Raw genomic sequence first — 18,674 nt, 5'->3', positions numbered from 1 at the left:
GGCGCCTTGAGGGGAATCGCGGCTCCCTGAAGGGAATCGCGGCACTCTGAGGGGGATCGCGGCACCCTGAGGGGTATCACCTCTTGTTACCTCCCTGTCGTTTTTCCAGGCTGGGAGCAAGAGGGAAAGTAAGGATGGAAAAGTCTGGTTTTGAGGGGAAAAGGATCGGGGAGCTTTACTGGAGGGCAGCTGCCTCTGCGAGCCAGCTGGCCCAGACGGGCTCTGTGCAAGGGTCTGAATGACTTGGATGTCCCAAATGCAGGGAGCAAAGTTAAGATGTGCTGACGGTGCTTGTACGCGTCACGCTGCCAAGCAGGAGCCACCGCGGGTAGCGGAGAACGCCATAAAGATCTCTTCACCTTCTCCTCCGCGCTCTTACCCCCGTTGCCCGCCACGCTTTCCAGTTTAACCAGGCCGTGCGGCCAATGCCTCCCTGTTTTGAGTCACCTCTGGAGTTTCTGGGAGATGAGATTAGCTGAGCTAACAGCCAAGGTCACACGCCAAACCACGGTCCACGCGTGCAGCGAGACCAGCCACGCTGATTTCCAGTTTTTCCACGGCGGAGGTGGCTCCCGGGGACGCTTTTCCTTACGTGTGGCCTGCAGAAATCTGAGCCCAGGCAAACAGTTGCAGCCTGCCTTTAGCAAGGTTTCCCCGGTTGGACACAATTCCACCGTTTTTGAGAAAAGAAGCAAAGAGAGGCTTGCTGGCAGGGGAGYGATGAGGCGCAGCGCGGCCGCTGAAGGGATGTCACCCTCCCCGACGCTGCGGCCTGCGATGTGTTTGTGCAGCAGCAGAGGGTGCCAGCCGGCCGGGAGAGAGATGCTTTCCGTGCTAATGGTGTAACAGGATAGGAAGGGGGAACTGCCTGCAAGAGTCCTCCGTTGCGGCAGTCAGAGGGATGTGGAAGAGATGAACAACCTCTTGTTACATACTTTTATGGTACTGTAATTAACCTGGCATGAAACTCAAGGCTTCGGGAGGCAGAATGAACCCACGGTCTTTCTCCTGCCTTGTCAGCAAGTTCCTTCCTCCACTGCAACACAGCAGCAAATGAGCTCAAAAACGTCTTTTATTTCTGTTGAACTCAGCTGTAAGCCTAAATAATCACAACCATCCAAATGAATGTTAGCTCCTTAAGAGAAAAGTCTATTAAACTTAGTAGAWTAATGATCGAGAACGCTGTCCCATGTGGTTCTAAGGCTGCTTGACACTATCTTGTGCCTATTCAAAAAAATAAAGTTACTGAAGCCCAAAACTGAAAATAGGAAGTAGTGTAAGGTGTGTGCCGAAGCAAATTTAACAGCCTTATTTTGGGCGCCGGCCAGCTGCATGGGTAATACCCACACAGTCACGCTCAGCTTTTTCTCCAAATGTTCTGCACCACTGGACAGAACACGTGAGAAACGCTGCAGAGGCTAGTGCCTGCTTTTGGCAAAAGCCACGTTTCAAGTGAGCCGTGCTGAACAGGAACTAACTACCGCAGCCTGTTTTGCAGAAAGAAAACCTCACGCCGGGTAAGTTTTACCGCATGATCGCTCGTATGAAAACACTCTTTACCTTTCCTTACCCGATCAGGCCAGAGCCCCTGTGCGCGGCGAGAGGCCCCCGCGTCCCCCCGCAGCGGAGACCCTCGCTGGCGCACCCTGGATCGAAGCCTGGCGCCCGTTCAGCGCATCCACATCTCACCGCAAACGCAGTTTATCCCCAGCGGCCCTGGCTACCTCCACGGAGCACAGAACTAAGGACAGGTCGCATGTACGCCTTAACTGTGTATTTATTTTCCATCACTCAAATTTTGCTGAAACTTTTTTTTTTTATTTTTTTTTAAGTCCAGGCCTTAATATTGCCATGTCTTTTCACCACCCCCTTTGAAAATCTGGAAGCTTTACAGAATTCAAGCAATATTGCTTGTACCTATTTCTCATGATGGGAAGAGCAGCTCTGCTCTGAGCAGGGGGGTTGGACGAGGTGATCTCCAGAGGTCCCTTCCCACCCCACCCACTCTGGATCGGTACACGGAAGGGAACGTGATAAATTGTTTGCAGTGAGTCAGAAACCTGAAGGAACTACTCCACGGAAGTGAGGTCTAAATAGGCACTTTATTTGCGGTTGGAATGCTGACATCGATACAACTATCACATATGACATTGGAAAAACACACGTACAATCCAGCGGGAGGTATGTATTTGCATAGGAGCCCCAGTGCATAGTACAAGTAGTTAACGCCTCTGAGAAATGCATTAAAAAAGGAAGGAGTGTTTTCGTGGAACACCAGCCCTGCAGGTCTCAGCAGTGGCAGCTTGCCATTGCGGGATCACTCCTGCCTGATTCCAGGGAATAAAGAGGAGCATGCATGGTTGACAGGGGCAAAAGAAGTGCCGYGTAAGGCAGAAAAGAGAGTAATTGTTCTTAAAGACAAACAATGGCTTAAAGTATGCAGCTTCGGTGTAGGGAGCAGTGCTCCCATGCACACGGATCAGCCGGATGGTTGTCCGTGCTTCCAGAAAGAAACAGTGGGAGYCATCGAGTAAAGCCTAGCTGGACGCGAGAATCCTGCCACAGCGTAGAAGTGAGTCAGACAGAGCTTTCCTCACCTGCGTGATTCTGTGAAGATTTTTCCYCAAAACTCATTTAATGGAAGATTTGCCGTTTTGCTTTAGCCAAAGAGTCTTGATATAAAAAGACAATAGCTAAAGTGAAGGAGCAGGCAGCAAAACTCACCCTCTACACAAAGATTTCAAACAGGGGGGAAAAAAAAAAAAAAAGATCAAAACCTACACAAAAATGCCAGAGAAGGGAAGAAAAAAATCCAGGACCAACACCACACTGTGGAAAATGCTTTGCAAGCCCTTTCCYGGAGGTGCCAGAGTAGCTGTAAAGCAAATACGTTCCTGTAACTGTTTCTGCTTATCTGCTGACCGCCCATCCTGAACTGTAAGGAGGCGCCTCCTTTTTAATGCCTATGCTTTTTCCATTTCCTCCCCACTTAGCATTGGATCGGCTAGAGCTAGCTCATGCGTAGGGTTCTCTGTTATACTGAGGGAAAAGGTGCTTAAAGAAACTACCRCATTTTATTTCCAATAAATGTAGAAATCCTCCTACACCTGTGATAAGCTTTGAGAGAAGTTGGTGGTACGGTAGCTTTGCGAGGCATAATATTTGGAGTATGCAGCCCAAAGAAGGCAGTTAGTTAGGCAGAAGTTAAATCTTAGGATGTTGATAGACACACAAGAACATATATATTTAAAGATCTGTCACAAACGCAGTGCTGAAAGACATCGTTCATGGTAACGGCTAAGGTGATTAACTGGAAGGAGCATTGTAGGCCTGTACAGTACTGAAACTAATGGGCAACAGTTAGTAAACAAAATATACAAAACTGCAAAACATTTAATAGTTCAGTTATAAAACATTTCTTATATCTTACAAAAATACTACAGGGGTCTAAAGATTACTAGAAATATGTATAAAAAGCAAATTATATCCTTTAGCACTAATTAAAGTTACACATGGCTAACCAAATTCAAACGTTTGCAAGGAGTTTTTGCACTTTTTAATTTAAAATAAAGAGGTACATATAACCCCATACTGCCTCCTGATACCGCTGGCCTCCCACATGCTTTGGAAGCTCTTTAAACTGTCCGCCTCACTGCATTTATTTTTCGACAGAATAAAATACAGTCGCATTCGTCATGTTGCCCAATACCCAGGGAAGCCTCCTCTTTACTAGCAGAAGTGGGACCCGTAGTTCCCCATTACCGAGAGCAAGACCACAAAATGGTTTTTGGCCCGCGAGCTGGGTTTCCGACCGCCCTCCTGTCCGGCCCCGCCGCATCCGTGCCTTCCCTGGGAGCCGGGCTCCCTCCAGGCACCGAATCCCGCTCGGGGCCGGAGCGAGGAAGAGCGCTCAGTCGGCCCTACCAGGTATTTTATCGTGATAGTGGGTTTTCAGAGCGCTCGGGACGCTGCTGTGCTAACCTCCCTCGGTCTGCTCAAAAATCTCCTCTTTCTTCACGAAAGCTGCCAAAGATCTGGACCTTCCTGCTGGAAACGCCGGTTAGCTACAGGTTCAGAGCGCCGCGGCGTCTCCGAACGTAAGGCAACCTTGCTCGTTGGTCCTTTGGTTTGTTTAAAATGACCTCATGTTAATTAACGAGGTTACTGAAAAAGGCTGTATACATGACTCCTTTACCATGCATCGGGGGGGGGGATAAATCCTTCACATTGTCAAACACAATTAGCTAATGGCATTTTGCCTGTCGGGGACTCTTCATTGCAAAACTGCAATTTAAAAAAATATATAACGCAGGATTTTTTTTCCGGGGAGTTGGCAGAAGCATGCTTCCAGGCTCTCAGTCATGTCAGAAAGAGGAAATAAATACACAGAGCATCCGTCCGTCCATCCCTGATGGCACCCAAATGCTCGCACTTCCACCTGTTTAGCTGGACATTTGGCACGGTCCTGTAACGCACAAGTCTTAGTCTTTCGCCAATAATTTCCTTTCCACCTTCACCGTTCGTACACGGGTGTAAGAACATTAATCAACATATCGCCAAGAGAATTAGTTCTCTAATCCGTGATTAGCAAAACCCCAAAATAGCTCCCTAAGAAGTCTCCAAAACGTAGCAAGGAAAGCAAGCCTATTATCAGTAGGTTTAAATTCCCTGTGTAGGAATCAACAACCGCACTGAAATATTTTGGGGGGCTGCAAGCGCAAAAAGTCGAAACCCACTGCCTAAAGCTGTCGTTCACACCTGCCTGCCGGTCACTGCAGCAGCAGAGTTTAGTCAAGCACTAAGAGACAATTTAACACAGTTGACTTTTAATGGACACGGTAATGGCATCTTTTTTTTTTTTTTTAAAAAAACTAGTATAACTGGATTTAGTAATTTTACTTTAAACTCGCCTTGGCGTTGGCTTGGCAGCCCTGAAGACTAAGCTCCATTGCGGGCGCGTTTCGGAGGCGCTCGGCGGCCGCAAGCGCCCCGGTTCGGCTTTCGAACTCCCTTGGGCCCAGGGGGGTTTGGGCTGTGACGGGTTCTGCAGCGACGGGCGCACGGGAACAGTTTTTGCTTAGCAACCGTGGTGATTTAAAACTGAATCCTTAACCATAATCCGTTCCCCTGACGTGAGGAAAGAGCAAAACCTTCTTAAAACCACCCCTCTTTCTGCCGCTCTGAAGGAACCCTCGCCCGCTGCGGAGGCACTACGTGTTAAACCGGGTAAAGGAGGCTGCAGTTTGGGCGCCGTTAACAACGTTTTCATACTGGACAAATGGTGCTTAGCGCTGTACGTTATCCACGCGGCTTTGCTCCGAGAGCGGGAGTGCAAAAAGGAGGCACGGAAAGGAAAAGGAAGGCTCTACGCATCCGTTTGACCTTTGTTGGTCTTCTTCAGAAGCTTTTTCAGATTGGGCGACATAAAGTAAGGCTTTTCGGTTGAGCCGTCATTACGCTCCAGGTCTTCCACTGCAAAGACAGAATTGCCCCCCGCGCGGCAGGGAGGGGGTTACAAACACCGTGGCGGAAGGAAAACCGCGGGGTTTTCCCGCGGCGAGGGGAAGGGTTAATCGCTGCACGGCCAGGGTCCCCCCCGGGACCCGGCGAGCCGCGGCCCGCGACGGGGGCGTGAAGCGATCCGCTCGGCGCCTGCTCGGCGCCGCTGGCCCAGTGCGCAGCGCCCATGTCAACACGCTGCGCCTACGCGATAATTAGGTGTATTCCCAGCGCAGAACACRCCGTTTGGCCTCTAGCCGTTCAAAGCAAAGCAGCTGCTCCGGCAAGAAGTTGCGGGAAAGCCGCGGCTGAGAAAACCCCGCAAAGCACCAGCTTCAGAGAAAAAGCCCTGGAATAGTCGGGAAGGGACGTGGCACCGCGAGGAAAATACGAGCGGTAACAGTACGTCTTTGTCCTCCGAGGATAATGCTCGAAGGACAGGATCTCTGCGCGCACGTTCGTAATACGAGAGCCGATGGCGTGCAGGCAGAATCGCCAAGACTGCAGGGATTTTTTAAGTCTCTGTCATCCCTGGCCTATTAAGAGGGGGAAAACGAGGTGAGGATCCAGGCTGTGTTCTGCGAGCTTTCGCTTTAGGGGTTGCAAACCTCACAAACTGCCTTTGAGTCAAACTTTAGACTTTTTGCGTGATTTTGCTAGCCGTAATCCCTCCCTGGCGTAATAACCGCCAGTTTAAGGCGCTGCTTCCCCTTGGTCTCCCCCTCCATTAGCAGCGGGCCCGCCGCCAGGGATGCTTATGGCTTTCCATTAGATAGCACCTTCCCTTGACGGACGGGCTAGCAATTAAAGGAGTCGCAGAAGCTGCCTTGCAGATGGCCTCGCTCGGCGGCTCCTGCCCGGTTCCCGCGCGATCAGCGGGAGAAACGCGCTCAGAGGTTCCTAAACGGGTTAAGCTGCAACGACTTAATTTTAGCAGCTTATAGCTGGTGACCAAACGAGCCGCCAGGATCTCCTTTGGACTCTCCTGAAACGACGGTGTGAGGAAATGGCAGCTACAGGTCGCCAGCTGTGAAAAGCTCCGGTTTATGACTAACACGTTGCTGACGCAACGGACATAAAAGCGAAGTAAATGGCATCTCATAAAGAAGCCCTCGAGTCTGCCAACCGATTTTGCATAGAAAGAGTAGGCGAGCAAAGCGGCGCGTTGCTTGTAGGCAGAACAAAGAGGGGAAAGCAGAGCTGCATCCAGGGCAGACTGGTTTTCTGGCTGCTGTACCCACTCGTCCCGTTCCGCAAACCCTCGCCCCGCCACGAGGGACGATTCCCTGCGGAGTGAAGGCGAGACGGAGCGGCGCAGGGGCGCTGCGGAATAGCTCCCGCACCCTTTTTTTACAGTCGCTGGTTAGGAACAAAGATCTCTGCTCAAAAGCAAAACAAAGCTCTGCGTCGGCGCCCGCACGCGTGCAAAGCCGGTTTGGGCTGCCGGCTTCGGAAGGGAGCGTCGCCGCTCGGCYGAGCGGCACCCGCGTTTGTCCCAGGTGACGCCCGCGGCACCGACAGCTCCTCTTTCGACACAAGAATATTCGTTACTGGGCAGGAGGACAGGCTGGACGCAACGGTCGGTCGCGGGACGTCGGCACCCCCCCGCCGAAGGGCATCCCGCCGGGAAAAAAACGCGCACCGCCGCCGCGGCTGCTGCCGCTGCCTGGCGCCCCCAGAGAAGGCTGCTTGGGCAGGACCTGGCTGGGTGGCCGAGAGCCGCCCTCGAGCCCCCCGCGCGCGCCGGCCCCGCTCGCCGCGGCAGCCCTAGCCTTGGCTGTCGGCGCTTTTGGAGGGCACTAGGCTCCCCTTCAGCAGGATCTCACTCAGCTCGGGGGACATGTAGTAAGGCCTCTCGGGAGATCCATCGTTCCTCTCCAGATCTTCGCCTTTTCGCAACCCCAGGAAGAAGCAGCCACGATGGGGAGAATAAGAAGTAGCAGAAGAGCCGGGGAAAGGCACAGCGAAGATGAGAGAGGAGGATAACAAGTGAAGGGAGGCACGAGGGGGGGAAAAAAAGAAAAGGAAAAAAAGAAGAAGGAAAAAAAAAAAAAAAAAAAGGAAAATTAACGTTAGTTGCAGTGAGATCCCACCAAGACCAAAGCACCAAAACAGAGAGAACAAGAGATTGCGGGAGACCTAACGACAGGCTGTAGGTTTCCGCTGCAGCGGGCGGAAGGGAAAGGAGACGCTTGTGAGAACGCAAGGAGGAGCTGGCGAAAGGAAAAAGCGCGAGAAAACTTTACGGCTATAGACAGAATGGAAGGGTTAGTTCTTGCATCCCTCAGAAACGCGTTAGGCTTAAAAAAATGTATATATATATATATATATATATATATATATATATATATATATATATCGGCGCTGGTTTTGCGTGCAGGAACGGAGGCGCACAGCTCCCGGGGGAACCCTGGCAGTTCATCCGAAGGGGAATCGCCCCTTCGGAGCGGGTACTTACAGAAGCAGAGGAAGAGCGTGTCCACGCACATGCCGTACACGCTGAAGAACCCGTGCGCGATGAGATAGGAGCCCACGATCACCGTCTGGAGGAGAAACCGCGCGGTCAAACTTTCCGACCGGCAACCCCGGACCCGTTAACGCCAACGAGGAAACCCGCTGAATCCCGGATCCTGCCGGGGGCGGGAGGAGATGCGGGAAGGGACGGACGGATGGACGGGCAGCGCAGAGCAGCCCGACCGGGGGCAGAAGGTCCCAGCAGCAGCCGTGGAGGGCGGCCGGGCCAGTCGGCTCCGTCCCTTTGGCAGGGCCGAACGGGCAGAGCCGCCTCTTCGGCCGGAGCGAGGACCCATTTCAGCGGGAACGGCAAAAACGCCTTCCCGGAGGCGGCCCTTCGGAAGGGGCGCGGGGAGCAGTGTTTCTTCGAGGCCTTCTAGAGGAGCATGAAGGATTCATTTACTTTTTTCCCCCCCCGTCACTTCTAAATTCACCGAAAGCTGAGAAAGCAGCTCACCAGAATAGGGACCCAGTAGTAATTCAGGGGTGGCGCCGTGTCTTGAACCAGTTTTATCCGGTGGGTGAAAAAAAAGAAGGCGAGGATTCCTAGAAAACAAAACAACGCCGAGCGCTCAGGAAACCCAGCCGAACGAGGAGGGCAGGAAACGGGCGGGGGGAAGGAGACGTAAAACAGCGGTAACCGAAAGGAACGGTTTTTGGGGGCAGGGGCGAAGAGAGGAGAGGTTTCGCAGAGGTTTGGCCGGGCTGCACGAGGGCGCCGCAGCAGACGAGCCCCGAGGAGGAGCTCGCAGCCCCGGACACTCACCGACGCTGCCCACGATGAGGAGCTTCCCGAGGAAGAACAGGAAATCCGTGACTTTATCTAAAACGGCCACCCTGGAAACGAAGGAGAGATGAGCATCCGCCCTCCGTTCAGAGAGCGGCGTGGGAAGAGGAGGAGGAAGGAGGAGCGCACGCGAGTGCCCCCAGCAAAACCCCGCGTGAGACTCGACGGGCGCCTGCAGGCAGGGCAGACGCGCAGCGCGGACATCTGCGTTATCTCCGGCACCGCAGAGGACCTTGAAATAACCAAGTTCCTCTTAGGCCAGCCTTCCAAAAGCGGAGGCCCTGCGCTTGCCGGGATCTTACCTAATGATGTTCCTCATCAGCAGGAAGAAGGCGTTCCTGGCAGAAGTGCAGAAGTTGGTGCCGTAGACGGCAATCTAGAGGGGGATCACAGAAAAAGGCACGGAGAAAAGGGAACGGAGTTGCAGGGAATTCACTGCCTCCGAGCAAGAAGCGGGTGCAATTAATCTCATCTTTAAGTAAAAGTCCAAACGGTTGAGATAAATCACGCCCCGGAAGTGCCTCTTTCTCAACTGAGAGCATCCAAACCGTGGACACCTAAAGCTGAACCCACCCGGGGTCTCTGAGAAGGTCCGAGCCAAAGGCAAAGCCGCACAGCTAAGGACGAGATTTTCCAGTGAAATGGCTGGGAAATGCCAAAACACTTCACTTCCCAGTGAAAATCGGGAGACGCCGCTCTCCACGACGTTTCAAAACCTCCAGGTATGCCGAGACCGCCCCGCTCTCGGCCTTTTGGCCCTTCTGACGGGAGGTTCTTACCATGATATACGCGTTTCTGTTCAGGAACTTGATGAATTTTTCCAGGCACCAGAAGCAGCACTTCAGACAGCCCAGGAGGAACTTGGCAAACTTATTATCCGCAGCTGGAGGAGCAGCACCGGACACAGCGGAGGACAAGAGGCCAAAACGAAAGACGTCTTTTCTTAGAGAAGCGACTTGGCGGATTTCAAAATCCCTAAGGAAAGACGCCCCCCTGCTCCCCCGTCACGCCTTCACACGCAGCCTCCCCGAGCACATTCCCGAGCCGTTTCTATCCCGGAGCTTCCTTTCCTTCACGTTCCATGGTCTGTAGCACCACGTGGCTACAACAAGACTTTGGTGGCACCTGCGCAAGAGCCCCAGAACCAGCTGGTCGACTTAGCCTGGCCGCCAAGTCCTTGGCTTCTGCCCTGGGAAGCATCTCTTGGAGAAAGAGATGACCAGGGAAAGGGAAAACCTTTATTCTCTACCTAAATACTGAAATTACTCCTCTGGATTAGTCATCAGTTTTGACACTAATGAAATAACGGAGACCTTGTTCATCTAAAGACCGTTCCGACGTAGGTACCTTTCAGCCTGTGGTCCAGGTATTCCAGAGTGACCCGGATGACTTGGACGATGGCGAGGAGCAGGGACCCGAAGGCGAGCGAGCCGGTGTGGTACCTGCCCCAGGGGAGACCGCTCAGGTTAGGGGCGGAAGACGTCAAGAAGGCGAGAACGCTTTGGCGAGCCTCCTCCGGCACCACGCCGGCGCCTACCTGAGCGCGCGGCCGAAGGACGAGAAGAGGGGGAAGGCGGGCATGTCGTCGGGCTTCTTGAAGGCCCAGTAGTACGACGCGAAGGCCCCCGCCAGCGTGACCTGGCCCAGCGCGATCACGAAGTTGGCCAGCCAGAAGAACATGAAGACGTTGTAGAACTGGAAGACGATGAGGTACTTGTGGTAGGCCGTCTCGCCCCCGTAGAACGCGAAGAGGCACTGGGCGTCCGGGCACGCCTTGGTGACGTTGCTCATGTTGAACGTCTGGAGGGAAGACGAAAGAGGACTCAAGGCGCCGCAGCGGCGAGAGCCACGGAGGAAGGCGGACGGGCAGGACTTTTTGGTCAATCCAAAGCAAGTCCCTGAGTCGTGGGTTTCGGAAACTATTACGTTGCTTAACTTTTCACTCCGTAACGCTTGCCTGAATATGCCGCTTGCTCAGGCTAAAAGATGAGCTTTGTACCTACAACAGCTTGAGGGAAAATCATAACCTGATGTAAATGAGGTCGGAAATCCAGAATTTCCACCTGGAAGAATGTGCGGGCTGGAATAGCCACCAAAGTATTTTTAATATAATAAATGACCTTATCCTTGACAGACTGAGCGCAGCGTTCTCAGGAGTTTCCCAGGACTTCCTCACCTCTGGTTCGCAGGTCCGCCCGGAAAACTGGCACGCGGTCTCGTTAAACACCTTATAGATAGCCTCATTGGAGGTCGACAGGAAACTAGAGAGCAGCGGTTAAGGAGATGCAGTTTTGGGAAAACCAGAGCAGAACTCGGTGTATCCCGCTCAGAGCTGCTCTCGCCACCTTTTTGTAATTGCTTCTCCACTGTTTGTTTGTTTGTTTGTTTTTCTGTTTTTAAGTTAGAGCTAGAGACTTAAGCTGACTTAAGTTTCGGAAGCAGATGCATCACTAGCTCCGCGGCGTTTCCAGCGCCCTGGAAGACCTCTGGTTTCCGAGTGAGCTGCTTCCCCCGGGGGGGACGCGCGGGGAGGAGGATACACGGCGGTGCTGGCCCAGTAGGCGATGCAGAGGCACAGCAGGAAGAAGGTGCACAGAGGAAACAGCAGCGACATCATGATGTGGCCGACAGCCCTGCGAGGAAGAGGGGGGACCGTTGAAAGCCGGGCAAACCCTCGCGGCGACAGGGAAACCCTCGTCAGCGGGGGGAACGGCTCCTTGCGCGGAGCAGCCTCTCCGGAGCCCCCAGCCCCAGGCACCTGCTGGCCTCCTTGATGAGCGCGATGGCGATGAGGATCCTCTTGCGGAGGAAGATGAGCAGCAGCACGATCACCACCTCCACGATGCACAGGATGATCACTGGAAGAGAGGAGGGAGATCCCGGTAGCGCCGCGCGCGGCTTCCCGCACCRGGACCCCCAGCCCGGAGGCAGCACGGGAAAGGCCACCGCTCTCCGCCGGCGCGGGGGACGCAGCGGGCCGGCGCGAGGACGAGGACGGGGACTCACTGAAGGCCAGCCAGGTCTGCCTCAGGTGAAGGTAGACGCGGAGGTCCGTCTGGAAGCCCAGGTCCTTCAGGGAGATGTCGGAGCCGGCTTCCCCTTTCAGCTTAGCGTATTCCATGTAACAGTGGAAGATTCCTGCGGCGAACGGTAGAAAACTGTCATGTCAGCGCTGAAAGACCAAGACGTTGGCGCCGCTGCTTAGTCCCACCAACGTTTGGGTACAACAAGCCTGGAGGGACGTTGCGTATAAACTCTGTTGGTGCAAGTCCCGCTTACGCTTCGGACGGCTAAAGACGCCGAGGGAAAGGAGGAGGACGTGCCGCACGCTGGGGTTGCCGCTCACCGTAACCCAGCACCAGGATCACCATCACGATCATCACCCACACCATGATCCCGGCGAGGTACCGCAGCAGCACGATGAAGATGAAGCTGACCACCATCGCGATCACCAGGCCTCTGCGGAAAGCGAAGCAGAGGGAGAACGTGGGAAACCCAGGCGAGGCCACCGCTTCGCCCCGGCTTTCTTCCCTCAATCCACCCATCCCTCCTCATTTCTCAAACAAGCTTTAATGACGAGGCCGGAGCGACGTCCTTAAGAAAGGAAATCAACGGCGGAGCAGGCACAGCGTGAGCAGAGTCCAAATAAAGTTGCCCCTAAATAGCCTGTCCCCTCTCTTCTTTCTGCGGACCTCCGTGCTCCGCAAAGGGGGGAGGTCAGTCCGTCAGGGCCTGTCCAAATCCGCCAGGAGACGGCTGGTCCCCCCAGGACGAGCTCATTTGGCAGAGGGAATCCAACGAGCAGACACTGCCGCCTCTTCTCCCCTCCTTGCGTGGGACTAGATCCCAGCCGCGCCGCCGCTCGAGCCTGCTCTGTTTTCGTCTCCTCCCACCCTTTCACTATTAGTAAATTTGCGGGGAAATTATGCAAACGATTAAAAAAACCAAAAAACAAAAAACCCCCCCAAACCATTGCTGGTCATTCACAAGCTTCGCCCAACGTTCGCTTAAACGCAGCCGCCGCTCGGCGTGTGCATTAGCGCAGCCCGGCAGCTCCCTGCTCACATTATTATCCAGTACCAGGAAACCGTGTAATCTTCAAAGATCTTCATGGCCAGTTGTCTTGCTTCCAGAACCACATTTGCTTTTCTGGAATGAGAGAGAAAAAAAAAAAAACAATCCGAAAAACAGACCCGCTGCAAAAATCCGACTGCAGCCGCCGGGCTTGCGGCAGCGTTGAGCCAGGCGCTTTCCCTTCGCCCCCTCCTCCATTTAGGCTCGTTAATCAGTAAATTCGCGTGATCCCGGAGCGCTGGCACAGGAAAACGCGCGTTTCTCCTATCGGGAATACAGCAGCAGCGGAGCAGCTCGTGGCAAGCAGGAGGCTCCCCGGGGGCAGCCGCATCCCTGCCGTGCTATTACGGTCATTACTGCGGATTTTAGCGGCCRGGACCGTGGCGGCACGGGCAGTTTCCCGGGCGGTTTCGCGAGCGGAGCGGCGCGCCGCTTCCTGGGGAGGCCGATGACTCACTTGGCCCCTTCCAGCAGCTCCGTCACGTTCCTGCGGCGCCCGTGGCCGTCGTCGTAGGTTGTCTCGTTGCCGACCATGATGACGCCTTTCTTGGCGTGCACGGCGGGGAAGCAGCGGCGAGCCACTGCGCGAGAGGCACGGGGGGCGTCAGGGAGGGCGGCGAGCGCGGCGCCGAGGCCGAGGAGCGCCGGCGGGAGCAGGGACCGGAAAAGGGACGTGGGAAATGGAAAAGGGACGGCCCGACCTGCGCGGCTGCTCCCGTCCCATGTCCCGAGAGGCTCCCGGGAAGGAGCTGTCCCTGGCCCCGGCGCGAGGGAGCAACGCCTGGGAATCCCGCCTGGGAATCCCGCCTGGGAATCCCTTCCTGGGAATCCCTTTCCCTCCCGGTCCCAGGGAAGCCGCGGCGGGAGGGCACCCGGGGGCAAACAGGGTCGCGGTTTGCAAATCGGCCCTAACGCCCCCGACGTACGTGGCGTGCTGGGAATAAGCATGGCCGGACACTCCTTATCCTTCAGCACCTCGATGGGAGACTGGAAGAGCGAGAGAGACGGACAAGCCGGAGGTCAACCCGCAGGTGGGGAATCGCGGCGCGCCGGGATGCAGGCAGAGAAGGAAACACCGAAAGGAAGGAAAAGCAAACAAAAATCGCCCGTCGTGGCGTTTGGGAAGCGATTCCCGCCACGGGCACCGAGGCCGGGCTCCCGGYTCCGGCCACCCACCTTCCGCAGGTTCCTGAAGCCGGGGACGCAGAACTGCCGGTAGTACTCCAGGTCTCCGGGAGAGCCGGCGCTGTAGGCTCCCAGGTAGGTGAGGTACCGATCCGGACAGCGGCTCACGCAGATCTGGAAGCGTTAGCAGAGCGGGCGCGAGTCCGGGGGCGGCGCGCAGCCCCGTTCCCCCACCACCGCCGGAGCGCGCCCGGCTCCTCCGTCGGCAGCGCCCCGGCGCGGGAACGCCGGGAGCGGGAACACGCGGTACCTGCGTGGTCGGGCACTGAAACTCCAGCAGCACCAGCGGGCTGGCGCACTTCACGATGTCGAAGTAGAAGAGGAAAGGCTTGTTCCTGCAGACGGACAGACAGACAGACGGATGCGTCAGGCTCCGGGACCGCCCCGGCATCGCCCGCGCGCCCGTCGGGGCACCGTCCCCAATCGCCGGCGCCCGAAGGAGGCGGGAGSGAGGCACCTACTCGTTGGGGGTTCCCTGCTGGCCGCAGAACTGCCCGCGGCTGTCCGTGGGGTAAATCACCTTCCGGGGGTCTCCGTGCGTCCAGGCTGGGGAAAGAAAGCGGCTCCGGTCACCCGGGAGGCTTTTCCTCCCCGCTTTCCCGCGCCGGACCCGCAACGCGCCGTTCGCCGCCGGCGGGACCCTGCTGCTCCCCGTCCAAATCAACCCGGGGGAAGGAACGTCGTTGCCGCCGCCGGCTCTTCCCGGCACCCCGAGCCCTCGCGCGGCCGGCACGGTGGGAAAACGCCCCGAAACGGCACGGTGGGAAAGAGCGGGACGTACCCACGACGCCCACGATGACGTAGCCCACGATGGCGAGGACCAGCAGGACGCAGCACACGACGTCGGTGCAGCCCCTGAGCCAGGGAGCGGAGCGGGAAGGGGACATGAGCCGGGGGCTCGGAGCTGCCGGAGCCGCCCAACCTCCCCCCGGCTGCCGGAGCGGCTCCGAGGGAACAGCCCGAACCTCCCGGCGGCTGCTCTTACCGGTCATAAATGGGACCTTTGAATGTCGGGTCATATTTCTGCGGCGTCCCTGCGGAGACGGGGAGAAACGTGCTCGGAAAGCAGAGCGGCCGGGAAAGGCTGGGACGGCGGGATGGGCTTCCCTGTCCTCCTGCCCTCCCCAGCGGGCGCTCCGGGAACGCCGAAACCACCCCCGCGCCCCCGGGAAGGAGAAGGGAGCTCTCGTCCGCACGCTCCCGCCATCCCGCGGCCGCCTCGGAGCGGGCCGGGCCGGACCAGGCCGCAGGCGGGATTTACGGGGGCTGTGGAATAACGCGTTCCCGCGCCGGGCAGCTCCCGGGAGCCTCCGCAGTCCGGGCACACGCCCCCCCCTCGCCTCCCGGCGTTTTCCTCCTACGCCCTGCTCGGATCCCGGCAGCGAGCCGCTGCCGGAGGCGATCAAGCGACAGGGTCAAACAGCCGGGCACGGGGAGCCAGACACGGGGAAGCTCCGGCAAGGGGCTGGAGAGCGCGAGAATCCGGAGCAAATGACCCCTGAGTGCCGGTTCTCTCCTTGCAATGCCTCCGGTTTCCAGGCGTGGAAACAATTATCCGACTGGAAAACAAGTTTCCACGGAGTTCTCCAAACAGTTCTCTCCGAAAGTGTTTCCATTCCGCTCCTGGGAGTTTTCCAAAGGAATGGAAGTTCCCCAAACTGCTTCAGCGGCATTAGAGGAGCCGGCCCGCCGTGAGGCCCGGGAGACGGGCAGGCGAATCCCGGGAGCCAGAAAGCAGCCGGAGGCCTGACCGGGGCGGCAGCAACGCTCCGAGGGCCGGGGCCCGGAGGAGCGGAGCAAGGCTGGCACGGAGCAAAGCGCCCCAAAGCGCGCTGCCCCCCCCCCCGCCCGCCCCGCAGCAAGGCCGCCGGCCGCCTCCGCTCGCAGCAGCGATCAACGCCATCCCCTTTCCCGTTTTATTTTTAGGGTGGGATTTGGGCCAGCTCCATGCCCGCGTTCCCTGGGGACGCCAGCGGGCGGAGGGCGCCGGCTTGGCCGCGCCGTCACGAGCGCGGCCGGTCTCAGCCGGGCGGCGGGGACGCTGGCAGCGGGTTTTCCCGCGGAGCATCCCGTGCCCGGAGAAGGTGGCTGTCGCCGAGCCGAGCGCCCGGAGACTTCCCACCCTGCACCTCCCAGCCGGGGCCTCTCCGGCTCCTAATCTCGGCGGAGCAGCCGGCACCTCCGGCAGCGACGCCCGGGAGAAGGGGCCCTTCCCGGCGGCCGCACCCCGGGCGCCCCGCGGAGCCAGTGCGGCCGCTCCGGCCGGGAACGCCGAGCCAAGCACGGTGACTAACCGCGGCCGAGCCGGAACTCGTTGACCCGGTCCAGTGCTGGCCGGAGTCGTTAGGCGTTAACCAAGCGCCGGAGACGCCCTTCCCACCGACCGCGGAAGAGGACACCGGGAAAACCGCCGCTTTCGTGCTTTTTTCCCCCCTCCTTATCTTTCCCAGTTTACTTTGCTCTGCCCCCGGGCGCAGGCGAGGGCTCGGCCCCGCTCCCGCTCCCGACCCGCAGCCGCATCCCGGAGCGGGCGCATCCGAGGGCGCCCGGCCTTACCGCGCGTGCCGGAGCCGCCCTCCGCGTCCCTCGCCATGCCGGTGGGCGCACGGCTCCGTGTTCCCGTCCGGGATGCCGCCGCACGAGCCGGAGCGAGCCGGACGGACCCGGCGACGCAGCTCCCCGCGTGCCGAGCGGAGCCGAGCAGAGCCGAGCCACCGGCACACGCACAACTCTGGCCTGCAAACGCCTTTAAAGGCTCCGCGGATCCGGACGGCTGCACGGATCCGGATGGCCGCACGGATCCCGCCGGCACGGGAACGGGGCTCCCCCCGCCGCTGCCGCCGCCGCCGGTGCAAAGCGCAGCCGAGCCCAGGAAGCGGGAGGCGGATGCGAGCCCTCCCCCGGCCGCAGGTGCCAGCCTCCTCCTCCTCCTCCTCCTCCTCCTCCTCCTCCTCACCCCGCTTTCGGGGTGTTTTTTCCCCCAACCGGCAGTGCGAGCCGGCGACTTCCTCCCTCTTTGCAAGGTGCCGGCTCGAGCGGCGGCTCCGGAGCGCGGAGCGAAGCCGACAGGGCGCCGGCTTGTTTACGGCCGCGGGACACACAGGGCTTTTCACCCCCCTCCGGCCGGGCCGGGCTCGGCTCGCCGCCCTCCTCGCTATATTTAGGCTGTAAATAAATAACTCCCAGACGCCGGGGCTGGCGGTCGGGAATAGAAACCCACGGCACCACGTCGGGGCCGGCCGCGATTCCCACCGGCACCGAGGGCCGGGGAGAGAAGAGGCGCCCGGAAAGGGCCGGGTGGGATCAGGATCGGGATCAGGATCGGGGCCGGTTCGGTCCCGGCGTTGCAAAGGGAAGGGCATCGCCCCGGCGGGAAGCGAGGCACCGGCCGCCTTCCCGCGGGAGCCGTCCGGGCCTGGGAACGGCTGCGGCTTGGCCGAGCCAAGCCAAGCTCGAGGGAGCCCGTTGGGTGCTGGCGCGGAGCGGCGTTCCCGGGCTGCCGCCGCCTCCTCCTCGCCCTCGCCGGGCGCTCCGAGCCGGCTGGGCCGCGTCCCGCCGCCACGGGAAAACCGGAGCCGCCCCGGCGGCGGCGGTGGCGACTTCCCCTCCCGGCCGCAGGCAGGATGTCGGCGAACAATGACGGGCAGCAAACGGTCGCCGGAGCTGCCGCCCGCGGTCGCGCCGCTAACGAAGCGGGACGAAGGCGCCTGGCTCGCGGCCGCYGCTCCGGGGCCCGGGAATGGGCCGCGTCCTGGTTCCCGTGGCCTCCGCCCGAGTGTGGGAAGCCCYGTGGCCCTCTCCGGGCTCGGGGGACCCCGAGGCTGCCGGGTGCCACCGCGGAGCCCGGAGCATCCTCGGGGCCGGCCGGTTCCTGCGGGCGAGGGAGGCGCCGGGGCCAGTTCCCGCAGGCAGCCCGGCCGCTCGCGTGCCGCCGGGCATGAGCGAAGCCCCCGAGCCAGGAGCAGTGAGACCCCGGCGCCGTTCCCAGCCGGAGCTGCCAGGATGCCAGGAGGAGCCGCCTGCCCGGGCTCCCGGAGCGGGAGAGGCCCCGGGTGTGAGGCAGGAGCCAGCTGGGCCTCGACGCTGCCGGATGCTCCAGGCACGGCAGAGCTGCGCAACCCCCCACTCCCGCGCCAGGCCTGTGCCACGGATACCGAGGYGTCCGGCCGGGACACGGCTCCTGCTCCAGGCTGGGGTTGATGGTCCCCAAACCCAGGGACCCCCCAAAGGGGCTGACACCGGCAATGGGGGTCTCCGGGCAGGATGGGGACCTGGAGGTGACGCCGGGAGGGATGGGGATGCAGGGAGGGGACCCCCGGGAGTGGGAGGGATGGGAGCCCAGGAGGGATGCAGGTCCATGGGGACCCCCAGGAGAAGGGATGCATGTCCGGGAATGGGACCCCCAGCCGGAGGGATGTGGATCCATGGGGATCCCTGGCAGGAGGGATGCGGGTCCGGGGATGGGACCTCTGGCCGGAGGGATGCGGATCCATGGGGACCCCCAGGAGGAGGGATGCAGGTCCGGGAATGGGACCCCTGGCAGGAGGGATGCGGGTCCATGGGGATCCCTGGCCAGAAGGATGCAGGTCCATGGGGATCCCCGGCAGGAGGGATG

General features: G+C 58.9%; 2 protein-coding genes across 3 annotated transcripts in view; one reads left to right on the top strand and one right to left on the bottom strand.

Moving 5' to 3' along the window:
• Positions 1 to 2,083: 2,083 nt before the first annotated feature.
• On the bottom strand, positions 2,084 to 16,910 carry SLC44A2 (solute carrier family 44 member 2). 2 transcript variants are annotated; one of them, XM_026064670.1, is made up of 22 exons: positions 16,616 to 16,907; positions 15,045 to 15,093; positions 14,841 to 14,914; positions 14,521 to 14,605; positions 14,310 to 14,394; positions 14,051 to 14,173; positions 13,801 to 13,861; positions 13,332 to 13,455; positions 12,866 to 12,949; positions 12,147 to 12,259; positions 11,807 to 11,938; positions 11,559 to 11,658; positions 11,341 to 11,433; positions 10,977 to 11,061; positions 10,338 to 10,600; positions 10,148 to 10,242; positions 9,580 to 9,683; positions 9,103 to 9,176; positions 8,780 to 8,850; positions 8,471 to 8,559; positions 7,958 to 8,042; positions 2,084 to 5,472 (listed from the first exon to the last, which is right to left on the bottom strand). In XM_026064670.1, exons 1-22 carry the CDS (start codon positions 16,650 to 16,652, stop codon positions 5,366 to 5,368), a joined length of 2,133 nt encoding a protein of 710 aa, XP_025920455.1. In that variant the 5' UTR covers positions 16,653 to 16,907; the 3' UTR covers positions 2,084 to 5,365. The 2 variants fall into 2 exon arrangements, with proteins under 2 accessions (XP_025920455.1, XP_025920445.1); XM_026064660.1 differs by lacking the exon at positions 2,084 to 5,472 and adding an exon at positions 5,482 to 7,388 and having other exon boundaries at positions 16,616 to 16,910.
• A 1,393-nt stretch (positions 16,911 to 18,303) lies between these two features.
• AP1M2 (adaptor related protein complex 1 subunit mu 2) overlaps positions 18,304 to 18,674 on the top strand; it is a gene marked incomplete at its 3' end in the record, with an annotated part of 4,287 nt that continues 3,916 nt past the window's right edge. The window contains exon 1 of the mRNA XM_026064750.1: positions 18,304 to 18,336. Coding sequence (XP_025920535.1) covers positions 18,304 to 18,336 — 33 coding nt within the window. The remainder of the gene's footprint in view (positions 18,337 to 18,674) is intronic.

The sequence above is a fragment of the Apteryx rowi genome, unplaced genomic scaffold (assembly GCF_003343035.1).
Source record: "Apteryx rowi isolate R43461 unplaced genomic scaffold, aptRow1 scaffold_1017, whole genome shotgun sequence".
NCBI classification, from domain to species: Eukaryota; Metazoa; Chordata; class Aves; order Apterygiformes; family Apterygidae; genus Apteryx; species Apteryx rowi.
Note: the sequence above shows the minus strand (reverse complement) of the source record. Positions and strands in the feature narration are given on the sequence as shown.